This window comes from Epargyreus clarus, unplaced genomic scaffold (genome assembly GCF_041222505.1).
Source record: "Epargyreus clarus isolate Ecla_fem2 unplaced genomic scaffold, WU_Ecla_fem_2.2 ptg000027l, whole genome shotgun sequence".
NCBI lineage: Eukaryota > Metazoa > Arthropoda > Insecta > Lepidoptera > Hesperiidae > Epargyreus > Epargyreus clarus.
In genome coordinates, this window is record NW_027332234.1 from 8,797,111 (window position 1) to 8,823,190 (window position 26,080).

The 26,080-nt window shown below is 42.0% G+C and overlaps 2 protein-coding genes across 2 annotated transcripts; both read right to left on the bottom strand.

Annotated features, from left to right (window-relative positions):
* Window positions 1–2,774: 2,774 nt before the first annotated feature.
* Rhau (ATP-dependent RNA helicase Rhau) lies at window positions 2,775–25,855 on the bottom strand. Its single transcript, XM_073088437.1, has 12 exons — window positions 25,533–25,855; window positions 23,556–24,521; window positions 22,971–23,140; window positions 22,383–22,545; window positions 21,686–21,980; window positions 8,343–8,802; window positions 7,625–7,855; window positions 7,094–7,272; window positions 5,984–6,308; window positions 5,299–5,573; window positions 4,536–4,713; window positions 2,775–3,620 (listed from the first exon to the last, which is right to left on the bottom strand). The coding sequence occupies exons 1-12, from the start codon at window positions 25,683–25,685 to the stop codon at window positions 3,518–3,520; spliced, it is 3,498 nt and encodes a 1,165-aa protein (XP_072944538.1). The 5' UTR covers window positions 25,686–25,855; the 3' UTR covers window positions 2,775–3,517.
* Window positions 9,333–21,200, bottom strand: LOC140754060 (uncharacterized). Its single transcript, XM_073088972.1, has 2 exons — window positions 18,652–21,200; window positions 9,333–10,225 (listed from the first exon to the last, which is right to left on the bottom strand). Exons 1-2 carry the CDS (start codon window positions 21,155–21,157, stop codon window positions 9,333–9,335), a joined length of 3,399 nt encoding a protein of 1,132 aa, XP_072945073.1. The 5' UTR covers window positions 21,158–21,200.
* Window positions 25,856–26,080: the final 225 nt, after the last annotated feature.

Genomic DNA, 26,080 nt, shown 5'->3' on the forward strand with positions numbered 1-26,080 from the left:
ACATAACCTCGTGTCGCTCCCACGGCATGGGGTACCTTTTGAAGGATTCCCCCTCGTAAAAAAAAATGCCTACAGCATACATTTTTCTATGGCGACGCGATTCATTTCTATATTCAGAGTGGACTACCATTTTTACGCGGACTATACTTAATAAAGTTCTTGGAAAAAACGTGATGTACAAATTTGAATATCAAATACAAATTCAAATAACGTAAATAAATATTGAAATACCACGTCACATCTATGTCTTCATTACAATAAAATACACTTGATCTAAATGATGAGAACAGTCATAAAGTTTAGCGCAAACTGTAGCTAGAGCTACTTTTAATATTAAGGATACATTATTTTTGAAGTTATACTTCTTTGGTCGCACCATTGAAAGGAAAAAAATAAAAATTTATGAATCAATTTCAATATTAAGGGATACATTACAATAATCATATTTAACTATTATGGATTTATAGATATGTTCTAATAATTTTATATATTTTTTTTATTTAAAATACGCGCGTGAAAAATACGCATTTATTTTTCATTTACGTAATACCCCAAAGAAGTATAACTTCCTACGAGCTTACATAAGTGAACATATGCTTTTTTATAACCAGTCCTTGCTCAAACATAATCATATTTCAATCAAAAACCCGACAATAGTCTCTTCATGTCATACAATTTATAACCTCATTAGAAGAGACAATACAAAAAGATTAAAATGATACATTGACGTAATCAAATTATACAGGGTATTTAAAAGGGTTACATAAAAATAAAAAAAGGAAATAGGTTTCAAACCTGAACCAGTCCGAAAATACACTTTCACTTTTCTCACCCTGTATATTTTCATTACCTAACATTTATACCACACCGGCACAGCTAGATGTTTCCTCTTCGAAACTTATGGGAGTTTGGTTTTTGTTGTCGTTCATGTATATTTTTTATTACATATCAGATGAGTCTTAACTGAAATCAATCAAGTGCAATGTTCATTGTGAGGGCTACGAATAGCAAATAATAATGTTACGAAAAAGTATGTCTAAAGGTAGAAACTTTTGTAATTCGACTGCGGAAGTACTGCCACGCCTAAATCTGCCTATTAACAGCTGTGTCAAGCGCCGCTGTCTTCTAGTTTGACGAGTGTGTAAAAGGAGACATACTTATTCGACGCCAACTTAGTCCTCAGGGGTAGCAACCCACGTGTGGCTTAAGGTAATGTTAGGTAATGTCCAACCTTCTCATACTTCTAACCATGTACTTTCAAAATTCTTCATCTTAATGAAGATGAAGAATACTACGGTATAAGTACCGGCCGACACCAACCTCCCTAGCTGCCAATATTACTTATGTAGGTTACTATTTTTTTTACTGGTAAAAGGTTGCAAACTTGAGTATAAAAAGGGGTTCTCAAAATAGTTATACTTAAAGTACAATTTTTATAGAATTCTTTGTCTAAAATAGTATAATAAATATTTTTTAGAATAAAATTACACATGAACTGACAAATAACGTAAAAAAATAAATAATATTAATCCATGTTGGTACAACTATAGGAATGATAATTTGAAACATAATAAAATCTACACAAAATTAATGCGAGTTCTCAAAATAATATTAAAAAAACTTAAGTTAAGATTAAAACCACTTCGCAACAATCCGCTACGTATAAGTAGTTTTAATCTTAACTTAATAGCATGAATTTCCGCAAAGTAACGCCTGATACAATTAACTATAAAAAACTTACCAAGAAACTTAACTATAGGAACATGAATTGCTGGAATATAACAAAAAGTAGTTTCTGATAGTTATATAATTTAAATTAATAAAGATTAGTTATAAGTATGTGAATAAACAAATAAATCGCCCATAAAAATACACAGTTTTCATTACATCTAATAGACCTTATACTACTGGTTTATTTAATATTTGCTAGATGAAAGTAGATGTTAGAAGTGTATAATCATATGCAAATATAATGTTCTAATATTCACATTTTTTAAAATTGATCAATGGCAGCTGTGGCTGACTAAGGTCGGAGACCCAGGGCGGAATATTGAATGGAGGCCCCCAGTGTAAAACTTCGTCTGTGATTCGGTGACCTTTTTTTTAGCTGACTGATACTTTCGCTGAATGATGATGATGATTTCATAGATTGTTTGGTTCTGACGACCCTTTTTTTAGCAACTGTGTTTAAGGGGCCCCCAGGATCAGAGGCCCGGGGCGGACCGCCCTTTCCGCCCTCCCCTTAAGTCGCTAGAGGATGGCAGTAACACTGAGCTAAAATACATAACTAGAGTTATTCGAAGACTAGAGTGAAATGTCTCTCAATTTTTAGACAAAAGCTACTTTTCGATACAATATTCTGATGGGCACGGCCAATATAATACAATATTGTAATATTGTACAAGGAAGTCATTTTTTGTCTGTCACGGCATTCATCTTTGAATTTTAAGCTGCAATCGATCTTAGTATCTTGATATGTCGTGGAGTAAAACTAGAGGTGAAAGAGTAAGAGTATCTAACGATTTCCTGAATTAAAGATTATCTTTTGGTAAAGTGATCTTATCTATTAATAGTAATAATAATATAATAAATAATGTTACGTGTATTTATTATAAAACTACTTAAAATAACAATACGAAACAATTAAGTTTTATATATTGTTACGTAATATATTGTTATATTGTTATATATTGTTATATATATATATATATATATATATACATATATATATATATATATATATATATATATATATATATAACAATATATGTTACGATATTGCACCGTTCCATCATTACAAGATCATGATTGTTTTAGAAAATAAATATAAATTTGACAAATGTTCTTTATTTTTTAAGGTACACGAGATATGCATAGAGCATTATTATTTATCTGGCATAGTGAAACAGTTACTTTCTTTCGTCAAGACATTAACTAAAACGAGGAAACATTATTTTACCCGTCCTTCGTATCCATACGAAGCCTGTGCATGTCGAAACTCACAATATTGTCATACATTAGACCTTGTAAAAAAAGGGCGAATTTACTTCGATTCTCTCGTTTGTTACGCGTTTGAACCAAGAAGGAGTACGCTGCTTTGTGGTACGCCGCGAAGTGACATATAAACTTCATTTAAAAATTTTCGCGCTCGATTTTCCTGGAGACCTGCATTCGATTTAAAATTCTCACGTGCAACAAGGCATTTTTAGGATCTCAATGCGCGCCTAGTTTGGTTAAGTACAATCGAATTACATGCGTATTTTGGATTTGCGCAATGCTAATGGACAAGATGTTTTTGCGCCCATGAATAGGCCCGAAACGACACGCGGGAAACCCGCCCCTTCTGAGAAAGGTCTTAATAAAAGTATAATTTCGTAGTCACGTATCATTAACATGAAATCTATAGGTATTATAATCTTTGGATTGATTTGATGATAAATACATACTACGACCTAGGTAGTTATAACGACAAGTTTAAACGTTACTTGTAAACTTTAACCATTTTATTAGAGTCCTCTCAGTCGTAATCTGAGCGATCGGAGTCTCGGTCAGACTCCATCATATCCCCCTCCACATACTCCGCTTGTTCGTCCTCGGCGGTAATTAGCTCAGTCACGGTGCTGTAACAAAATATAATGTTAATTAATTTCTAATCGACTTCAAAACAGGAGGTTTTGTATTAGATCGCTATATTTGTATGTAAGATTGTATGCCCGCGATTTTTTCAAAAGTACTGATGCATTTTGGATGAGGTTTTTTTTAAGTTTATTTAATTTAGCTTTTCCTGTAGGATCAAATTATAAATTTGAACTCTAAAAATGCGCACATTGTACGTCCAGTTTAATTTCATGGGAATCTGTTCCAACTATATTATTTGCTTGGCATTTATAAACACCGGCGTCGTCCAAGTATTGTAAAAAATATCATGTCACATAATTATATAGAATAGAAATGGTATGAAATTAGGAAATGGGTGAATAATAATTTTCGAATAGTATCTTAAAATTAAGTGTTTGAGATTTGTGGATCTGTCCATTTTGGGATCATAGATCTACGTGGGCTGCTTGTAGGATAAGCTTTGTGTAGTTTCAAGACTTCGATAAAGTCTTCTGTCTGATAAGAGATCGGTATCCTGCAAACGCACAGTAACGTATTAACGACGACCAGGGCCGGATTTAAGGGAGGGCAACCGGGGCGGCAGCCCCGGGGCCTCTACAACCCCACAATAGAGACGTCGGATTTTTTTTTAATTCCGACTAGTAAACACTAGTAAAAAACATATATCTTTTCCTTTGATATTTTTTTCCCGCTGTTTTACCTTTATCTACAGTACTTTGTACAAACATGAATACTAGAAGAATCTACCTGCGTTTCACAATAAAATATTTATTGAAAAACTCAACTGAAAAAATTGTTCATTTCATTCGGACAATAATTTGGGGCCAGGGGGCCTCCACTCCTTTGTTGCCCCAAGGCCCCTAGACTTCTAAAACCGGCCCTGACGACGACTATAAGTTAAAAAAATAAGCACTCACTTCAAGACCTGCTCCTCAAAGCGGCTGACGCGCATAGAGTGTCCATCGGACATGACCTTGGAGGCCAGCACGTGGTCCAGGAGCGCGCGCAGGTCGTACAGCAGCTCCGCCGTCTCCGTCGTCACGCGCACCTTGATCTCTGACACCTCCAGCAGCCATATGTCCTCCGTGTCCGGGTCTGGAACATTTTTTTTTATAATATACGAGTAGCAGACGAGCATGCAGTCCATCTGATGGTAAGTGGCTACTGCCGCCCATGGACATCTGTAATCAACCCCAGATAGGATTAGATATTCCTACCTGAGGTCGGCCACAGATGCGCCGCTTCCGAACAGATGAGTCGAACCACAAAGGGTTCTACCAGCTTCCAAATTACCAATTAACAAATTACGGTTTACGATTTCAGATTAAGGTTACCCTAATTCACTTTTATACTAAAACAAATATTGTTCTGAATTTTTTTTTTATTTGATTGATTTTGAATGTTCAAAATAAGCAATTTTAAATGTTTTGAAAAATACATGATTTTAAACGGATATAATTAGGTATATTAAGTAGAAATAAAAGTTCTTTTAAGCATTTGCAGCAATGCTATTTTAAGCAGTGTTATTTAAAGCGCCAAGATGGCGAAAGATTTGCTTTTAATTTTTTTTATGATATTATTAAAATTGTTGTGTTGATGCCTGTATCGGTTATAATCAAAAATAGGATAGGGCCTGGCACAGTAAATAAATATTGTAATTTGATTTTAGCTGTCACTTACCTTTAGTCAAAATGAAATCACCAAAGAACAGCAGCGGCAAGGAGTATACCAATGTAACATCGAAGATGTACAGGTGTGTGGAGCGACGCTTCATCCAATACACGAGCCAATTGGCCCCCGATCTGATGCCGGACAGCCCTCGGGATATCCTCTGCCTGGCCGACTGGCTGCCGGATAACGCGCTGCTAGGATGTAGCAACACTTTGCCCTCCTCTGGCGTGCGAGCCACAATCCTGATGTTAGGGTGTGCACGCCTTGAATTCAGTCCTATCCATCTGTAAAACAAATTTTGCTTATTATTACAAGTTAAGAAAATGTAAAAAATAAAATTTTAATAGTGTGCTACGTGATTATTAATTATTTGATGTATTCAAACAAATTTTAACTGCACAAACGGGCAATAGATAAGTTTCCATTGGCCTCTCTAGAAAAAATGAAATGTCATTGCAAGAAAATGAAATTTATGCGGCAAAAGCATATTCCTATATTTTTTATAAGTGACGCTACATTCTGTTCAGTCTTCTTTCTAGATTAGCCAGTAAAGACGGACACAAAAAAAGTATTTTTCTTGGTATTAGTATTGATCGAATGAACATTGAAAATTTGAAGCTCACAAAAATCACTTATATTGACATAGTAGAGGTGTTAAATATTAATGGATAGCATATCTACATAATATTCTCACCTGACAGAAGCAATATTGGGGTATAAGGCTGCAGCAACGATCGCCTTGAACAGACTGAGGTTGTCAGCGTTGCGGTTCTCCCATGAAGCCTTCACGTCTCCTGAGGGAAGGAAGCCCATAGCCTTGAGGTTCCCACCCAATTGCTTCTTCATATCAGACAGGAGTTCCAAGGTCTTGTGTGACAAGTAGTTCGCGTAGCAGAAGTCCCGGCGCGCGGACCTCGGGCACTGCTCCCAACTGATGATGGCTTCCGAAACGGCGATGTGGTCGCTCGGCTCCCCCAATGTTAGTTCAAACTTGCATTGTTCTATTTCTTGTTCCTTGCCTTCAAATAAAAAATAGTATGTCTTAGAATTATTGTGCTCAGTCGTAACTTGATATATTGTAATGGTATTAATGCGATATTGCATTGCCAGACAAGTTGACTGCGAATCGTTCGCCAAGTGTCGTTCTGTGGTAGTTCATTTACGTTTTGAGCGGCCCACTTCAACGTGCGTTTACTAGGCGCATTGAATAGACGTTCTTCCTAATCTTACCTAACCTATTTACAAATAGGTCCGCAAAATGTGGATATTGGTTTCGTAGTATCGGATGCAATTCTTATATGCTTATATTTTTTTTAAAGTGTTATATGCAAAGATGTTTCTTTTCCTGCAAATTACGTGACGCCATATATTGGGTTTACTTTTTCTTTGTTTATTTTAAAAGCTCTTCAACGTAAAGGCCTGACCACACAGAGCGCGTATTCTAGCGCCGCGCTAGGGTGTTAGCGCTAATAGTAAATCCTGACACCGCTGAGTTGTATTGTACTGAGTTACTAGTAAGCGGTCACATAGGGCGCGTACGCTATACAATGACGCTTGTACGCAAATCTGTAAAAAAATACAACGCCCCGCAACAAGCGTACGCGTACGCGCTCTGTGTGACTGCTCAGTAGTAACCCCGTACAACACAACTCGGCGCCAGAGTGCGGCGTCAGGATTTTGTTCTAGCGCTGACGCCTAGCGCGGCGCTAAAATACGCGTTCTGTTTGGCCGGGCCTTAAATAAATACGACCGCGGGGTGAAGGGACAGCCTCGCCATGTGCCGCCCGGGGGGTCACACACTCACCCACGATGAGCAGGAAGGGGTCCTTGAACCCCCAGACGGCGGCGACGCTGGCGGCGCGGTCGAGGCAGCCGAACAGCGCGCCCAGCAGCAGCAGCTTGCCGGCCGACGGGTGCAGCGGCAGCCGCGCCATGTGCCAGCCCAGCGGGGTCAGCACCTCCTCCGCGTTCAGCGCGCCGCATCTGCGACAACGGATCTTAATGTACTCTTTTAGAGGTGCTACTTTATATAAACAAAATAAGCACAAAACACTTATGTTGTGGATGCGGAGTTTTTCTTTCCGAGCTTGATGAAAGTGACGCAAACCTTCTTCGGTTGCATGTCTCGGTCGACTGAATCGCCGTCGAGCCAATGAGGGCGGCCGGCGCTAACGCATCCCGCTCGCCACACCGCCCGTCCCCCGTCGCATAGAGAATTTTCTAAAGTGTTGCCGTGTTTTAATGAGCAAGTGGCGTAAACAACTTAACACGAGACATTTTCATTTAATCCTTTTCACATAGGATTGACTTTTTAGTCGTCGCCAAATAAACTCACCTTTGCAAGTGCTTTACAGCCCAAGTGATGCTACTTTCAGCGGGTGGTGAGGGAGTATACTTCAGGGCTTCGGCAGCCAAACCGAGCCTCAGCCGCTTGACCATCAACACCGGTTCCAGTAGGTTGCTGCGTTGCAGCTCGGGCAGTACTCGCTCTTCAAGTTGCTCCGCGCGGAATGACGTTATTAAGTGGTAGCAGATACCCGGCTGACATCGCCCGGCACGACCACGCCTGCAACATACACTTTACTTAATGACCATTGATATACTACTACGTCTTTATCGTAGTATATCCAATGTTAATGACATAATGTTCTTGCTCATTGGAATATGTTTGCATTACAATACACTCGAATAGCAGAGTTTGTTATAAAACATTTAGATACTCGCGAAGAAACTACCGAATATGTAACCAGCGTCGAGAATATAGATGTATAATTTGTATAATATTTAAATGTTATATTAATATCTAAAATTATTGGTAATTGTTATGAATATATGAATTTATCTCAACATGAGCGGGTACGCTCGGGCACGTACGTCATACGCGCACATGAAGTCATCATGCGGATGTTTACACTTTATACTATAAGTTTTATTTCAATTATTTCCAAACATGTTAGCAAGTGCAAAAATTATTTTTTGAAGCCCATGATAAAAATGATTTAATCTACTTAATAATTCTTCAATAATAATGACTAATCAAAAGTTTTACCTACCGTTGTCGTAAATTAGCTTTTGTTATATAACGAACGTCCAAAGTTTCAATATTTTGCTCAACATTGAGCCCGGTAACTTTGTGTCGGCCACAGTCGATCACGTACACAATGTCGTCCACAGTTATAGACGTTTCCGCTATATTCGTGGCAATAATGATTTTCCTTATGTGCTTCGGGGGTTTTTCAAATATCAAATGTTGTTCCAAAGTAGGCAATTTCGAGTGTAAAGGATGAATTTGGTAACGGTTAGAACGAAAGTGGTGGTCATGAAGCAGCTTCAGTAGGTGTGATATATCGTTATAACCGGGTAGAAACACGAGGATCGCCCCCGGATCGCCACTGCAAATGTGTCTGAGCAACGCCAAGACTAAATCATAGTTCATCTCTTCTACTTTCGGATTAGTGAGCATTTTATAAACATTAACATCCAATACATCTCTCTTTGATCGAAGCCAGTCACCTGTAATCAGTTCGAATCCTAATCACCCTAATTTCAATCATCAATTTTCACAAGTTGTAATGAATTATTTTGTTATGCTATGATTGGAATATTTTAATTAGATTTAAATCGCAAAATCGCACATTCGCTTGCAGTATTATAGGCTAATTATATACATTAACATCCAATACATCTTTCTTTGATCGAAGCCAGTCACCTGTAATCAGTTCGAATCTTAATCACCCTAATTTCAATCATCAATTTTCACCCTAACTTGTAATGCTATGTGTAAGGGATCGCCGAAAATAAAACGCGTCGTGTTACGAAAATCTCGAATGGCCGACTGATTTATTCTATCACTACCCTAAATTTTAACAATTGTGAAAAATATAAAAAAATCTTTAGGTACCGACATTGTTAAACGGTTATTTTTACATATAATTATTATTTTAAATGTTGTAAATCCAAAAGCAACGAAATTAAGAAATCGATTTAGGAATATGTACGCAAAGGACGCGCGTGTCGCCTGCAATACCGCCCCCTAGTGCTGGCTAGCCAGCACTACATTCCACTGGTGACAACAAAGCGACGCGCGTAACCGGCCGACGTAATATTCCCGTACGGGTTCGAACTTCCACCACGCGTACGCGACCATCATGGCCAGGATGCACCGCACTCACTACCCCATGACGCCATGAACCTCGTTCCAAATTGGTCTCGACTAAAATAACAAAATCACCTACTTGGAATGAACGTTCCTCATTTGTCCATTTTTGTCGCGGTAAAAGAGTAGGTAAATATTCTTTTATCCAACGGCCCCAGAACATATCAGCTAATCGTTGTGCTATTCGCCATTTTTTCCTAAGGCAAAGATCAGAATTATCATATTTACCTAAAGGTGGACTATTGCATGACGTTCCTAATAAAAAGTGATTTGGCGTAAGCGCCTCCGGATAATTGGGATCGGTTGAAACATGCGTTATAGGGCGACTATTAACCAAAGCCTCCACTTCCATGAGTAAGGTTAACAGGGTCTCGGGACGCGGAGCACGTTCTTTAAGAACAACCTTGAGCGCGGTTTTTACTGTGCGGATCATCCTCTCCCACGCTCCGCCCATTTCGGGTGCACCGGGTGGTATGAACTGCCACTGTATACCCCTAACTAAACCGTCACTAACCAATTTATCAGAGTTCAGTTCAAAAAGGCTCCGTTTTAACTCCGCATCAGCGCCTCTAAAATTTGTGCCGTTGTCGGAGTAGATAATGCTTGGAGTTCCTCTGCGGCTTATCATGCGTCTAAGTGCCATAATAGTTGCATCTGTACTTAAGCTATCCGTTATTTCGATATGAATTGCACGCACCGTCAAGCATGTAAAGAGTACACCGTATCTCTTTTCGCGTTTCCTCCCTACAGTAACCTCTAAAGGTCCGAAGAAATCTACTCCTGTGAACGTAAATGGACGTCTGTTGTGTTGTAGGCGTGCTGCTGGAAGGTCCGCCATACGCTGTGCACGCGGATGTGCCCGCCTATACCTACAGAATAAACAATTAGCAGCCACTGCACGCACGGTCGGTCGTAATTTTACGACCCAGTAGCGCTGCCGTAATTCATTTACGACAAATTCATTTGCCCCATGCATTGCTTTCCTGTGGTAGTGCTCCACAAGCAGGAGAGTTATTCTGTGCTTGCCGTCTAGTATTACAGGTCTAACGGTTGACAGCAGAGCACTAGTAACTTTATCAGCACGGCCTCCAACACGGAGTAGGCCTAAGTCATCTAAATATGGTGTTAACTTTAATAGACGGCTATTAGACATCAACGGTTTGTTTTGTCTTAAACAATTAATTTCATTATTAAAACATTTGACTTGAGATTTCCTAATTAAAATATTTTCCGCCTCATTCATTATTTGCACGTCTAGTCGTGCATGCCTATCCTTTCTACATTTTTTAACAAATAATAAAACTAATGCCGTGACTCGGAGAAGTCTCAACCATGACGAAAAAATATTTTCATTAATAAAAGAAAGTTCCGTTACTTGATAACTAACTAAGTTAACACTTCGTTCTTCACAGGCGGCCGTGTCCGATATGTGTCCTTTTTTAAAATCCTTAGGCCAGTTATTTTCTGGTTGGCGTAAAAAATCCGGCCCTTGAAACCACGGATGACGGTATTCTAACGGTGACGAATCCTCCTTTGTAGCTATGTCGGCTACGTTTGAGCTGGATGGCACATATCTCCATTCAAGTACCGTAGTGAGCTCGTCCAGCTCACCGAGCCTATGTGCTACAAACGGTTTGAAAGTCCGAGGGTCACTTCGAAGCCACATAAGCACAGTACTTGAGTCAGTCCAAAAGAAACGTTCGTCAATCTTAATATCTTTATGTTCCTTCTGAACCGCAGTGGCCAGCCGCGCCGCCAGCAATGCACCCTGCAACTCAAGCCGTGTATTACGGACGACAACGGCCTAAGAATTTAAATGTAAATGTTGATTAATGTAACTTGTGTATGTAATTAAGACTATGTAAATAAGACATTTTATTGCAATAGATATAAGTCCTACGTAATAAGAATAGATATGTAAGAGTAGGATAGCAATAGAGTGTAAGCATAGAATTGTAAGAGTAAGACAGGCTATGTTAGAAAGGGACGGCAATAGGACGCGGTTGCTGACTGAGCCTGCGCCTGTTGCGGTACCCAAAATAAGTACTTAAGCTCGCCTTTTTGTATGGAAAAAGGTGTACGCCTCGGAATAAAAACAAGAAGAAAAGAACTGAAGATTCAAGTTGGAGTTTTATTTGAAAACCCATAATCTACATTGGTCCTTCGAGAAGCCGGATTTAAAGAAGACTCAAGATGAATACGCCGATCGCAATGAACACAAGGGGTCGTGTTCGCTCCGAATCGGGGTACAGCGAGTCAGAAGCAGCCCCGGGCGCTAAGGGTGCGCCAGGGCCATCGCTACACCGAATTTATGAAGATTCTCCGCAGTCGCCGTCGACGGTCGCAGGAAATTCCCAAGAAAAAAGGATGGAGCACTCTCCGCCAGAAGGGGCGAGAGAGACAGCACCAGCGACGTCAACGCGGACGTCCGTCATGGGGCCACCTGCACGACCAGCTAGCACGCCACCAAGGCGTGAAACTTCATCGCCGGTGCGGAGACCTACATCGCCGGTGCGGAGACCTACGTCGCCGGCACACACCGCTCGCAGTAACACTTCAAAGCGAAGCATCGACGCACGTATGAAGATGGCACAATACGAAGCGGAGAAAGAACTCGCGGCTATAGAAGAGAAGCGGCTACTTATGAAAGAAAAGCTAATCAAATCGAGATTAGCCGCCGAAATGACTGCAATCGAAGCCGAATCTGAATATGCGGCGAGCTCATGCAACGAAAGGGTACAAGACTGGGTGGATAGAAGCATGGAACAACCAACGGCGACGAAATACAGGGAAGAACCGGAAGAGGTTCGCCCTCCCGTTAGTAAGCAACGGGGGGAGAACGCGAAATTCCAAGGCATTCAACGGCTAGCCGACACCTTAGAAAAACTAGTCGCCTCAAGACCGTTGCCTCGCCAAACAGCGGAACTACCTATATTCACGGGAGCCGTCGCCGAGTGGCTACCGTATAAGGCCGCCATGGAAGATTCTACAAGACTCTTTAAGTTCTCTCCAACGGAAAATCTCCTTCGACTGCGAAACAGCCTGCGAGGGGAAGCGAGAGAAACCGTGCTGTCACAGCTATTCACCGCATCTAACCCAGATATCATCATGCGCACATTAGAGATGAAATATGGAAGACCGGAATTCATAATAGATCGGGCCATGGAAGAGCTCAAAAAGATCCCGAAATTAGGGAGCGCGAGCACCGATCTGTATGAGTTCGCGGTGAAGATTCAAAATATTGTCTATACGATAAAAAGTATAGATAGAAGAGGCTACCTACGAAACCCGCTACTCGTTCGAGACGTAATGGACAAACTGAGTCCTCATCTCATAAGCAAATGGGCGGAGTACGCAGCCAATAACGAAGCACGCATCATGGAAGATAATGAAATGATAGTACTCTCCGAGTTTTTAATGGCCGAAGCGGACCTTATGATAAGGTACACCCACACAACGAAGCGAAGCGTTCCGGTACCCGTCAGAAGAGAAGTAGCACCAAAGCGGGTTGCTACCAAGGGCGTATACACTGCGGGGGAAAGTCAACCGGAAGAAAGAAAATGCTTCATGTGTCCAACTGGGGGACACTACACTACTGAGTGCGATAAACTCAAAGCACTCGACGTCAACGAGCGATGGAAGTGGGCAAAGGACAACAAGATGTGCTTCAAATGCATGAAAAGGAAGCACAGCAGGTTCACATGCAAAGCCAAGGCCTGCGGAGTCCACGGATGTACCTACCAACATCACGCGCTACTACATAAAGAAAAAGTAACGGAGTCTACGACTACAGTGAGCACTCCGGACGACGGCAGGGAAGACGAAGCAGCCGCGCTAGTAATGAGCGTCACGACAAGGAGGTCGCCTATTACATCAGTACTGCTCAAAACCTGCGAGGTGAAACTCAGCGGTCCACGGGGGGAGGTAAATACGTACGCCCTCCTAGACGAAGGGTCTACTGTGACGCTAATAGACGAAGAATTAGCGAAGCAACTCACTAACGGCGGACCGAATCGACCTCTGAACATAAGGGGTATTAACGATCAGAGAAGGATCGACAGCGAAGCGGTCAAGGTTCGTGTCAAAGGGGTACACGAACAAGAAGCCTACTTAGTGACAGCCCGCACAGTAAAAGGACTACAGCTACATCACCAACGCGTACCGCACAACTTAGAACGGTACAAGCACCTGCGAGTTGTACAAGATAGCATCAGTAAGGGAGAAGCTCGACCTCGCATATTGATAGGTGCCGACAACTGGCATCTAATAATATCGCGACAGCTGCGCGCCGGCAAGAGAAATGAACCCGCCGCGTCGAGAACGAAGTTGGGATGGGTACTGCACGGGTCGGTACCCAGGAAATCGATTTATCAAGACCAGGCGGCCGTACTTCACATCTGCGCGAGCGACGTCCAACTACAGAAGCTCGTCGAGTCACATTTCGACGTGGACTCGCTTGGCGTATCGACTAAAGAAAAAATTAATAAGCATGAGAAGAGAGCCAACGACATTTTCGAAGCGACCGCCACAAGAAAGGACGGCCACTTCGAAGTGGGTCTGCCCTGGAAGATAGATAACCCCACGTTCCCAGATAGCTACGAGTCTGCCCTTAAGAGACTACACACGCTCGAGAAGAGGATGACTAAGGAGCCGGCGTTTAAAAAGGAATACGCGGCTCAGGTCGCTAACCTTATACAAAAGGGTTACGCGGTGCAATGCGACGGCAGCGAAAGGGATAGCAACGTAAAATGGTTCCTGCCGCACTTCGCCGTCACCAATCACAACAAGCCGGGAAAAGTTAGAATGGTCTTCGACGCGGCGGCTAAGGTGAAGGGAGTCTGTCTCAATGACTTCCTACTAGAAGGACCCGACCTACTAGCTTCACTCACAAGAATATTGTTCGGGTTCAGAGAAAAGAGAATCGCCGTCACAGCGGACATCGAAGAAATGTTCCTTAGGGTTAAAATCAGACCCGAGGACCAACCGGCACAGATGTTTTTATGGAGGGATAAGCCTACGGACCCTCCGAGAAGATTTAAAATGGTCTCCATGATATTCGGAGCCAGCAGTTCGCCATACCTCGCTCACAGCGTAAGAAACCGCAACGCCGTCGACTATGAAAGTAAATACCCAGAGGCGGCCACGGCGGTCAAGGAGCGACACTACATGGACGATTACCTAGACAGTTTCCCATCTGAAGAGGAGGCTATTAAAATGGTGAACGAAGTTACCTACATCCATCAACAAGCGGACTTCAACTTAAGAAGATGGAACTCAAATAGCAAGAGAGTTTTAGCTAGCATACCCGAAGATAAGAAGTCTGAAAGCGCGAATGTAAAGTTAGCAGCACACCAGAAGGAAAAGACATTGGGGCTGCGCTGGGACCCGAGCTCCGACACCCTCACCTTCAACACTGACTTCAAGAGGGTTCCCGATGAGGTCAGACTGCGGTTGAGAGCACCGACTAAACGCGAAACCCTAAGCGCGGTTATGTCGGTGTACGACCCACTGGGGCTTATCAGTCAATATACGATCGTCGGCAAGATGATATTACAACGCTTGTGGCTCAAGAAGGTTGATTGGGACCAGGAATTGCCATCTGAAGACGCTAACCTATTCGACGAGTGGATAAGGCGACTCCCAGATGTCTCAGCACTAGCAATACCGCGGTGCTATAGCTACAACGTAACGCCGGAAACTCACATCGAGTTACACGTGTTTGTCGACGCAAGCGAGCAAGCCTACGCTACGGTGGCCTACTGGAGGATCGCACACGGCGATCACATAGAAACAATACAAGTAATGGCCAAGGCGAAGGTGGCTCCACTGAAGTTACTAACCATTCCGAGACTGGAGCTCCAAGCTGCGTTAATCGGGGCACGAATGGCTAACACTATAGTCAGGGAGCACAGCTGTTGGAAACCCAAACGAGTCATATACTGGAGTGACTCCCGCACCGTCCTTCAGTGGATAAGAAACGAGACGAAAAAATACACGCCGTTCGTCTCACATCGCCTAGCTGAGATCGCCGAGCTCACACATACAGAGGATTGGCGATGGGTGCCTACAACACTCAACGTAGCCGACGATGCGACCAGGCTTCAAACCGACGGGATCGACAGCCGGGACCGGTGGTTCACGGGACCGCAATTCCTACGAGCCACAGAAGAGCACTGGCCTACGGAGAACGGGGAAGGTGAAGAGACCGGGGAGACGTGTTACACCGTCTCAGAAGAGGACTCGGACCGCAACGACTCATTACCCGACATTAGAAGGTTCTCCAGTTACCTGAAGCTTATAAGGGCGACGGCACTTACTCAGCTATTCGTCGAGAAGCTTCGATCTAGAGACAAGACTCTACACTTAGAAGTGTCACACTTAGAAGCGGCCGAACGACGGTGGTTTCAACGCGCGCAGCGGGACTCCTTCAGCGAAGACTTAGCGCGGTTAAGTCACAACCAGCCGCTACAACGACACAGCAAATTTAAAAGGCTCGACGCAGTATTGAACGACGGGCTAATAACCGCAAGAGGCCGTATAGGTGCGCTCTATTCTACAACGCACTCTAATGAGCCGGTAATACTCGACGGGCAGCATCCCTTTACTCACCTGCTTGTCGAGCATTATCATCGCCGGGCGGGACACGCGAATAACGAACGAGTCGTCAACGAGCTCCGTCAACGATTCATCATACTGCGCTTGAGGCCTACAGTCAAGAAAGTAGCACGAGCGTGTCAATACTGTCGCGTGTACAAGGCGACTCCGACGACACCACCGAAAGGAGACCTACCTAAAGTGAGGTTGGACTCGGGGCACCGCGCCTTCACCTATTGTGGCGTGGACTATTTCGGGCCCCTAACGGTGACTATCGGACGAAGACACGAAAAGAGGTGGTGTGCACTATTTACCTGTCTCACCACAAGGGCCATTCATTTAGAGATCGTCCAGTCGCTCTCTACGGACTCAGCTGTTATGGCGCTGCGAAGGATGGCCGCCAGAAGGGGTTGGCCGCGCGTCATATACTCCGACAACGCCACTAACTTTAGAGGGGCCGACGTCGAACTGAGAAATACATACGGAGCATGGATCGCAGCACTACGGGACTACGGTCTGCAGTACAACACCGACTGGCGTTTCATACCGCCGGGGGCGCCACACATGGGAGGAGCCTGGGAGCGCTTAGTGCGTTCAGTAAAAACCGCGCTAAGCACCACGCTCAAAGAAAAGTCGCCAAAAGAAGAGGTACTGCAGACGTTAATCACCGAGGCCGAGTACAGCGTGAACGCGCGACCGCTCACGCACGTCTCCGTGGACCCCGAGGACGAGGAAGCACTAACGCCGAATCACTTCCTCATCGGCTCATCGACGGGGCTACCGCGGACGGGGCCATGCACCGAGGCGGACCGCAGCACGTGGAGAAGGGCGCAGGCACTGGCGGACCAGTTCTGGCAGCGATGGCTGCGAGAGTACCTGCCTACGCTCATTCCGCGGGGGCCGTCCAACGCACAGGCGTCACAACTGCGGGAAGGCGATCTCGTAATTGTGGTCGACTACGCCTTACCCCGCAATACCTGGCCGAGAGGAGTCGTCGAGCGAGTTCACCCGGGACCTGATGGCATCGTCCGGTCTGCAGACGTCCGCACAAAGGGAGGTGTGTTCCAGAGGCCAGCGACGAAGCTTGCCGTCCTTCAGATGGAGGAGGCTTCGAAGAATCTACGCCGGGGGGAGAATATTACGGACGACAACGGCCTAAGAATTTAAATGTAAATGTTGATTAATGTAACTTGTGTATGTAATTAAGACTATGTAAATAAGACATTTTATTGCAATAGATATAAGTCCTACGTAATAAGAATAGATATGTAAGAGTAGGATAGCAATAGAGTGTAAGCATAGAATTGTAAGAGTAAGACAGGCTATGTTAGAAAGGGACGGCAATAGGACGCGGTTGCTGACTGAGCCTGCGCCTGTTGCGGTACCCAAAATAAGTACTTAAGCTCGCCTTTTTGTATGGAAAAAGGTGTACGCCTCGGAATAAAAACAAGAAGAAAAGAACTGAAGATTCAAGTTGGAGTTTTATTTGAAAACCCATAATCTACACCGTGGTATGGACACTGGACGCAGTGGCGTGACTCTGCTTTTGCCCGACACAAAACAAATATTAACCTGGCCGTCCGACCTAACAAAACGGAAAAATATTACCGCGGCGTACGCTTTAATAGAAGCGTCGCAAAACGCATGCATTTGTGTTTTAACTATAAATAATTTACCTGACTGATCAGGGCTGTAACACGGTGACCACAAACCCGCGTTAAAATAACAACGAGGAATACACAAATCCTTCATTGACTTTAATTCACTGAGCCACTTTAACCACGAAGCAAACTCTTTAGGTTGGATGTGGCATTTCCAAGTAACACCGCTCCTATGAACGTCTTGTAAAATTATTTTACTTTTAATAATAAACGGAGATAAGAAACCATGAATATCATAAATAGACATTATAATGCTTAACATTTTTGCCTTCGTCGGAGGTTCAATACCATTTAAAACCTCTGTTGGAATACGATCGAAATTAATATTAAAACGAAAACAATCCTCAGCTGGATACCACATCAAACCTAAAGTGCGCTCAGTTGTATTCATCGCTCCGTGTTTAAACTGTACCGCGGAGTGCGTGAGCGCGTCAGGTGGCACACTAGCTAAAACGTCTTGACTATTACTTGACCAGTTTCTTATTTCAAACCCCCCATTCTTATGTATGCACGTTATTTGTTTAACTAATTCAATTGCATTTGTTTTATCATTGGTTGAATATAAACAATCATCCATATAATGGTTATTAATTATGACGCTAACGGCCTCGGGATATAAATCCTCATATTTTAATGCGTTCTTATTTCGTATATACTGTGCTATAAATGGAGAACAAGTTGCACCGAATATTAAACTTTGCATTACACATGCTTTTATCTGCGAGTCCGGTGACTCCTGCCACAAGAATCTAAGAACGTTTTGATCCTCGGCGCGAATTTTTATTTGTAGAAACATGTCTTTAATATCACCCATAATTACTATTTCGTTTTCGCGAAATCTAAACATAATACCCATTAATGAATTGTATAAATCCGGACCAGTGCATAAATAATCATTTAAGCAGACCCCTTCAACTTTAGAAGCCGCGTCAAAAACTAGCCGTAATTTACCTGGTTTGTTAATATTTTGTACACCGAAATGTGGTACGTACCATGTATGGTTAGAACAAGGTTCATTTTCCCCTAGCACGCGAGCATAACCATTGTCGAACAACTTGTTTACTTCATGCCTATATCGCTCAGCGTAAACGTTATCTGAATGAAATTTCCTAAGTAGACTCTGTAAGCGATGATTTGCACTGCAATAAGAATCGGGCATAGTGAAGTTGTCGCGTTTGAACGGGAGACCGACCTCCCACCTATCGCCCAGATGCCTCGATGTCTCATCTAAAACTTGTATCGCCTTTAAGTGAGCCGTATTTTCACGGCGTACGGTTGATATTCCTATGGATTCTAAAGCGAATGAATCTCTTATCAGTTCATTAAGTTTTTTAATATTATCCGACTCATTGTCTATGTGTGACAAAGAAAAAATACGTTCGCAGTCATGAGTGTGAGTGCGACCACAATAACCATGAATGGTCCAGCCTAACCGACATCGCGTTGCGTACGGTTCATTTTTACTCCCGGGTATGATTTCGAGTGGTGCAACAAGATGATAGTTATCCTCCCCAATAAGTAACAGCGGCTTTACGCGTTCTTTACATACATATTCCTTTACATGTAATAAGTGTTTACAATTAATTTCATTAACTATGGAAAGATCTTGAGTAGGCAAATTTAACTTAGACACTTTACGCAATGTAATGTCATAACAATCACGACAATTGTTGTTATTAAAAATGTGCGCACTGACCTTTGGAGCGTCTGATTGCAATACCTCAATACCGAACGCATCGACGAACTTAATCGCGCTCGCTTGCTGGTCAACGAGGCCCAGGCTGTCAGCCAGCTCCGAGTCGATCATTGACACGGTCGCAGCATCGTCCAGCAGCGCGTACACACTCACTACACCTTTAGGTCCGCGTAATTGCACTGACACCACTTTGAGCATTATTTTGTCCGTATGTTTATTGTCCGATACTACATGAGCCACCGTAGACGATGCTGGAGCACCCAGGTCGTTCTCCGTCCCGTTGACTGACTGTGGCTTAGTCCAATGGAGTAATGTATGGTGGGGTTGACCGCAGCCATCTATGTCGCATACTGGAGCCTTACACGTATTCTTATCGTGCCGTGTTAACAAACAACAAAAGCACAGACCACTATTTTTTACAAAACGCCACTTGTCTTTGCGCATTGCTCGTTTGAACATACGGCATTCTGGCAATGTGTGCTTCGATTTGCGACAGTATTTACACTTTTCATCGCTCTCATGTGCCGTTATGAATACAGGGCGTTTAATAAATCTCTTTTCTATGATGCGTTTTTCTGAAGCCTCACGCATTTTTCTTTCTTCGTTCGGCACTGCTAAGCCGACAACTGACATCATTTCAGCTTCATTTTTTAAAAACATAGCCATTAGTTCCAACTTTGAGCGGCCGTCTAAAATTTTATTATATGCATAATCCGTCCATTTTCCAATTAATGTGCTTGGTAACTTTGTAATAATAGCCGTCGCGAGCTCGGGACTGCGTAAATAATCCTCTTGTTTTAATGCACGTATTGTTGCTACACAGTTATTAACTTTCACAGAAAAATTAATCAACTCCTGTTGATAATTAGTAGGCAATGGAGGTAACCTTTTCAGTTGCGCTGTTATGGTCATTATAATGACATCAGATCTACCGAAGCGTAGCTCCAGTGCTTCCATCACAGCTGCGGGCGGGGTGTTACCTATGAGTAGGTCGGTCACTGCCTCTCTGGCGTCGCCTCGTAGTGCTCGGCGCAATCTCCATAGGTTCTCCGAGTCATTATACCTACATAGCCGAGCGGATTCTTCGTAAACGCACTTAAAATGTAGCCACTCAATGCAATCTCCACTGAAAACAGGTAATTCACGGGGCGTTGCAAGCCGACTAAGAAGACGTTCTTCTCGCTGTAATGCCGAGTTGTCCATCATATCACGTAGGGTGTAAGCAAGCTGTTCTATGCTGTTGCCAGGAAAAGCTGGGTATGACACGGCATTAACGGGAGCCGCAGCAGCCGCTTCCGGCACTATTGTCGCTTCTCGTGGACGGTTCGTTCTCGACTCACTCTCATCCAACCACTTTTCAACATTTGCATGTACCTCCTTCTCCAACTGCTGTTTGCTGCACTCACTGGATCTGTCATCACCATCTTCAGCTTCTCTTGCCAACTCAAGTTCCAGCCGCTTATTAATAAGGTCCAGCTGAATTTTGGCCCGAGCTTCCGCGGCATCTAATTCCAACTGTTTCCGTCGAGTCAATGACGACGTGGTAGATTTCTTTGTTCTGCCCGATGTCGCCGCGCTTCGTACGGAGTTGCCACTTCGAACGGGTGCTGAAGGTGATACTTTACAGATTGTTTCCACCTTGACTTCCTCAGTGTCCTGCTGCCGCGGTGTAATATTACTGCAAGCGCCGCGTGGCGGGACCGTTACGTCGAGGTGAGTAGAGGCCGGTTGAAGGGATACGCAATCTAACCGATTCGCCATTTTATCGCGTTGCCGACGCGTTAAAACACGTTGTGGCGGTGAATTAAACATTCTAAACACTAGTTCAGATCCGGCTCGAAGGACCAGACAATTGTAAGGGATCGCCGAAAATAAAACGCGTCGTGTTACGAAAATCTCGAATGGCCGACTGATTTATTCTATCACTACCCTAAATTTTAACAATTGTGAAAAATATAAAAAAATCTTTAGGTACCGACATTGTTAAACGGTTATTTTTACATATAATTATTATTTTAAATGTTGTAAATCCAAAAGCAACGAAATTAAGAAATCGATTTAGGAATATGTACGCAAAGGACGCGCGTGTCGCCTACACTATGATTGGAATATTTTAATTAAATTATAATTAGATTTCTCAATTTAAATCGCAAAATCGCATATTCGCTTGCAGTATTATAGGATAATATCAGTTCCCATTAAAAATATTCAATGGCTGTTTATAATTATTTCATGTGCAATAAATAGGTAATTGATGCGAAAAATAAATATAAATACACAATAACATACCAACTTCATCCATATATTTTTGGGTAACTTGCTGATCGCGTGCTTCTAATGTTTCCAGGCGTTTTTTCTTGTTATACCATTTATTTCTCAATAAATTCTGATTTCTCTGAGCCCTGTCGTCATGAAGGACAAATTTTGTCATTGTCAATATGTCCTCAAGGTACACATCTGTCACGGGATACGCCAGGCCCTCAATATGCATTTTTAAACAGTTATCAAAATAAATTGAAAGGCTGTCTGAATCGATTGTAGCACTCATTAGTATCAGTTTAAGGTCCTTACGCTTTCTGAGCACCTGAAATATAAGATTGATTATTATATTATGTAATAACTATAGTTTAAAACTAAAAACCACGTTAAAATCGTACAAGGAAAATCGTTAATCCTGACGATCGCGATGAGGAGAATTGGACAAATTGGATGACAAAATCATGTATTGTCATCCGTTCTTGATAAGTATTGAAAATTTTAACTTAATTGGACAGTTCAAAGTGGTTAAAAATCGAGTTCAAAGATTCCGTTACATACATACATACAGGTCATGCTAATAAAAGCATGGTAATATGGAGTTAAGCTAATAAGAAAAAATTACAAAATATGAGGTAACCAGATAATTATAGTCATTTTGTGTTGAAGCATTTATTAGCATAACAAATTTATGAAAGATTTCAACTATTTCTGAATCAAAACAACATACCTGTTTCAACATACACATAGCCAGGTCAATATGGCTGTCTCTTTCGTGAACCTCGTCCAGAATTATATGGCTGAAGTTACCTAAGCTTTGGTTGACTTCCAGATCACTTAACAAAATACCTGTTGTACAAAATTGAATACTTCCACGAGATCTTTCTTGTACTCTGAAATTTTGAAGTATAAAGTTTTACATAACATAATATTGTTTGAGGTCTCTTTATTGATTTGCGGCACAAAACTCCTTTCCTGGGGTTTTAATATAAAATCTTACGCTTTTAAAGGTGGTAGAAGTCTCAGTGATTCAATTCCGGCGGCACCAACGCCACATCTATTTGCACTGTGTTGTGGTTTGAAAGGTGTGGTAAAGGAGTTTTTTGAGGCATTCCAGCTTAGTCATCAGGGGTAGTAGCGCATTTGTGGTGACCTCAGATAGGATTCTAATCTAGCCTGGGATTGACTAGAAATGTCAATGGGTGACAGTAGTCATCAGGTGGACTGCTCATGCTCACCAGCTACTTTAGTATTATAAAAAAAAAATTTAAAGCTTGCCTAACTTAATCTATAGTTATAAATGTTACAATATACATACCTTTCCAGTCTCACAGCATAACCCACTGAATTGCCAAGTTTTTCACTCCTCTCTTTCGCCACTCGCATAGCAAGGGCCGATGCAGCAATACGTCTCGGTTGGGTAACCAAAATTTTCACATTTCCACCTCTCTTGCTACTTATAGCATCATCCAATATAATTTGTGGAACCTGAAATGTGAAATATATGCTCAATGCATGTAAGTTAAATTAAAGCATCTATCTGTTTGCAGTAGAGAGTAAGCATTACAAGCAACTATAATAATATTTATTTTTTTTGTATTAACCTACTATGATAACCTTTTTTCCATAAGATTATATCTTTCCATATTGTTATGTTTAAAGCACATAAGGGATGAATTTTTTTAAAGAAAAAAACATATTTTCCAAACTTCTACTATCAACATACAACAACACCATACAAGTCAATTGCTGTTTCTAATTTTTAAGTAAACATTTTTTTATCTAATAGTTCCAAAGCTTACAGCCTAATTCATGTAAAATCTCTGTTTGCTATCCTACTTAGGATTGCTTATAGAAATTAATAAGTTGCATATGATATCATTTTGACAAAATGAGTACAAACCTGAGTAGATTTACCACATCCTGTTTCACCACTTATGACCAGCACTTGATTATTTGACAATGCTTCCAATATATCTGCAGCCTTCTTGTAAGTTGGTAATGTTTTACGAAATTCCAACATTTTTTTATACTGGTTACTTTCAATCATTTTGTTGTATTCCACATAAAATGTCTCGCTTAGGGCTTCACTTTGTGAGTTTTCCACAGTAATATCAATACCTAAAGCTAACCGTTCTTCTAATTTTTCATTAAATGTACCAGTTATGATATCCTGGTACCCATACTTGAAAGCAGATGAATATCTTACTCCTAGCTCCCGCTTTAAGCCTTCGTATGGTACTTCAGTAAACTCTGAATTCAAATCAGCCTCAGTAGACATAGAAGATTCAATGTCGGACAGATTCGGGGAAATGCAGTCATCGGACTGTGAGGTAGATGGTTTGCAGACCATCTCCTTTGTTGTTCCAGGTATAATTTTATTGGGTGCGGCCGATTCTGCTACTGGGCAGTCATTTTTATCCCTATTGTCACCTTCTGGTTCTGATTTAACTTTTGCGACATTGGTTTCATTAATCTGGTCTAACGATTTTGAGTTTACTGTAGATGTATTAATGTCCGAGTCTGCATCACCTGCTGGTTCAGTTTTTACTGTAGACGGATCAAAATTAGTCTCTTCTGAAGGCTCAGCTCTTACTGTTGAGGTATTATTTGTATCATCTGGTGGTTCTGATTTGACGACTGGGTCATTTCGTATGTCATATTGTTGTTTTATTGTGTCAAATATCTTTGTGATATTATCATTATTGTAGTCTTTCTCGAGTAGAGCTTCTGCTTTCATATCGTCATTGTCCAAATAATTTATCTTAAGAGGTGGTAAGGTTATTTTTTCCTCTTGAGCAGTCATGATGATATTCTGAATGTTCTTTCTTACAGTAGCTGCCACTGCAGGGGGCATAGTGAAAGTTAACTAAAAACATAAAAACATTAAAAATTCAGTATTTGGACATATATGATTTTTTTATTATATAGGAGTAGCAGACGAGCATGCAGTCCACCTGATGGTAAGTGGCTACTGCCGCCCATGGACATCTGTAATCAACCCCAGCTAGGATTAGATATTCCTACCTCAGGTCGCCTCGGAAAAGTCTGTCTCCCTTACCACACCCTTTAAACCGGAACACAGCAGCGCCTAACACTGCTGTTATTAGGTAGAAATAGATGTGGCGGTGGTGCTGCCGAAGTCGAACCACAAAGGTTTCTACCACCTTCAACTGATTGAATGACTGACTGATATTGAAGGTTTATGGGGAAAATAAGTAATCTAAAAAGAGGCAGTACTCCTTTAGTTACCCATGTGGTAAAGCAACCATCATATTTTTTGAAGGTGGTAGAACCCGTTCGTGTGACCCCGTAGAACCCGTGTGGTTCGACTCCGGCAGCACCACCGCCACACCTATTTCTACCTAATAACAGCAGTGTTAGGCGCTGCTGTGTTCCGGTTTGAAGGATGTGGTAAGGGAGACAGACTTTTCCGAGGCGACCTGAGGTAGGAATATCTAATCCTATCTGGGGTTGATTACAGATGTCCATGGGCGGCAGTAGCCACTTACCATCAGGTGGACTGCATGCTCGTCTGCTACTCCTATATTATAAAAAAAAAATATTGGTTTTGGAAGGGCTCCCAGGGTCCTAACCAGATACAATTTCTAAATATTCAATTTAGTTTTTTTTACAAATTACATTGCATTTTGTGTGAGTCCATGACACGAATTACAAGTATAAAGCTAAGTGATAAAGTTTTTCACCCATGTATTTATACTTGTGGATAATATTTCTCAATGTCTTTGTTACTGGCAGGCTAGGTCTAAGTGGGATATTATTAAATATAACACAGCAGCTTAAGGTATGTTTCAAAATGAATATTTTCTGACTTCACAAAGACATACATCAGTAAAATCTCGATAAAAAATATACGTACCGAAAAAACCTTTTTCGGCTTTTCTTCCATTTTCTTAAGGAGGCTGCGGTTTCTGTAATACAGGCCAATTTCCTTGCCTCTCAGGCCAGGTGGCCGGCTGTTTAAGCGAGGCTTTTTATATGGCGTATTCCAGTTATTGAAATCGCTAGACATTGTGATTACTGATGCTCTTTTAAGTTTACACAATGAACAAGCACAACAGGCGAGGGCGATCCAAATGTCGTATCCAAAAATCCCAAAAATCCTTTGTTATTATTGATCGATTTGCCGCTGCCGGTAATGCCCGGTAGAACCGATATTATGATGAATGGCGCAGGTGTGGCAACACTTACTCTACCTTTTACCCCTATTTGTAAATATCAGTAAAAAATGTAAGCGAAGCAGTTTACGGATAATGCTACTACTAAGGTAAGGAAAACTGCCTCTATGTATCTAAGAGTGTCCGTTGAAGGTCGTTAAATTGTCGTATGATATTTACGAGTAAGTATTTATAAAATTATTTCTGCTCCATTAAGGACTAAGTCTGCATGTACCTATCTCTTATGTTA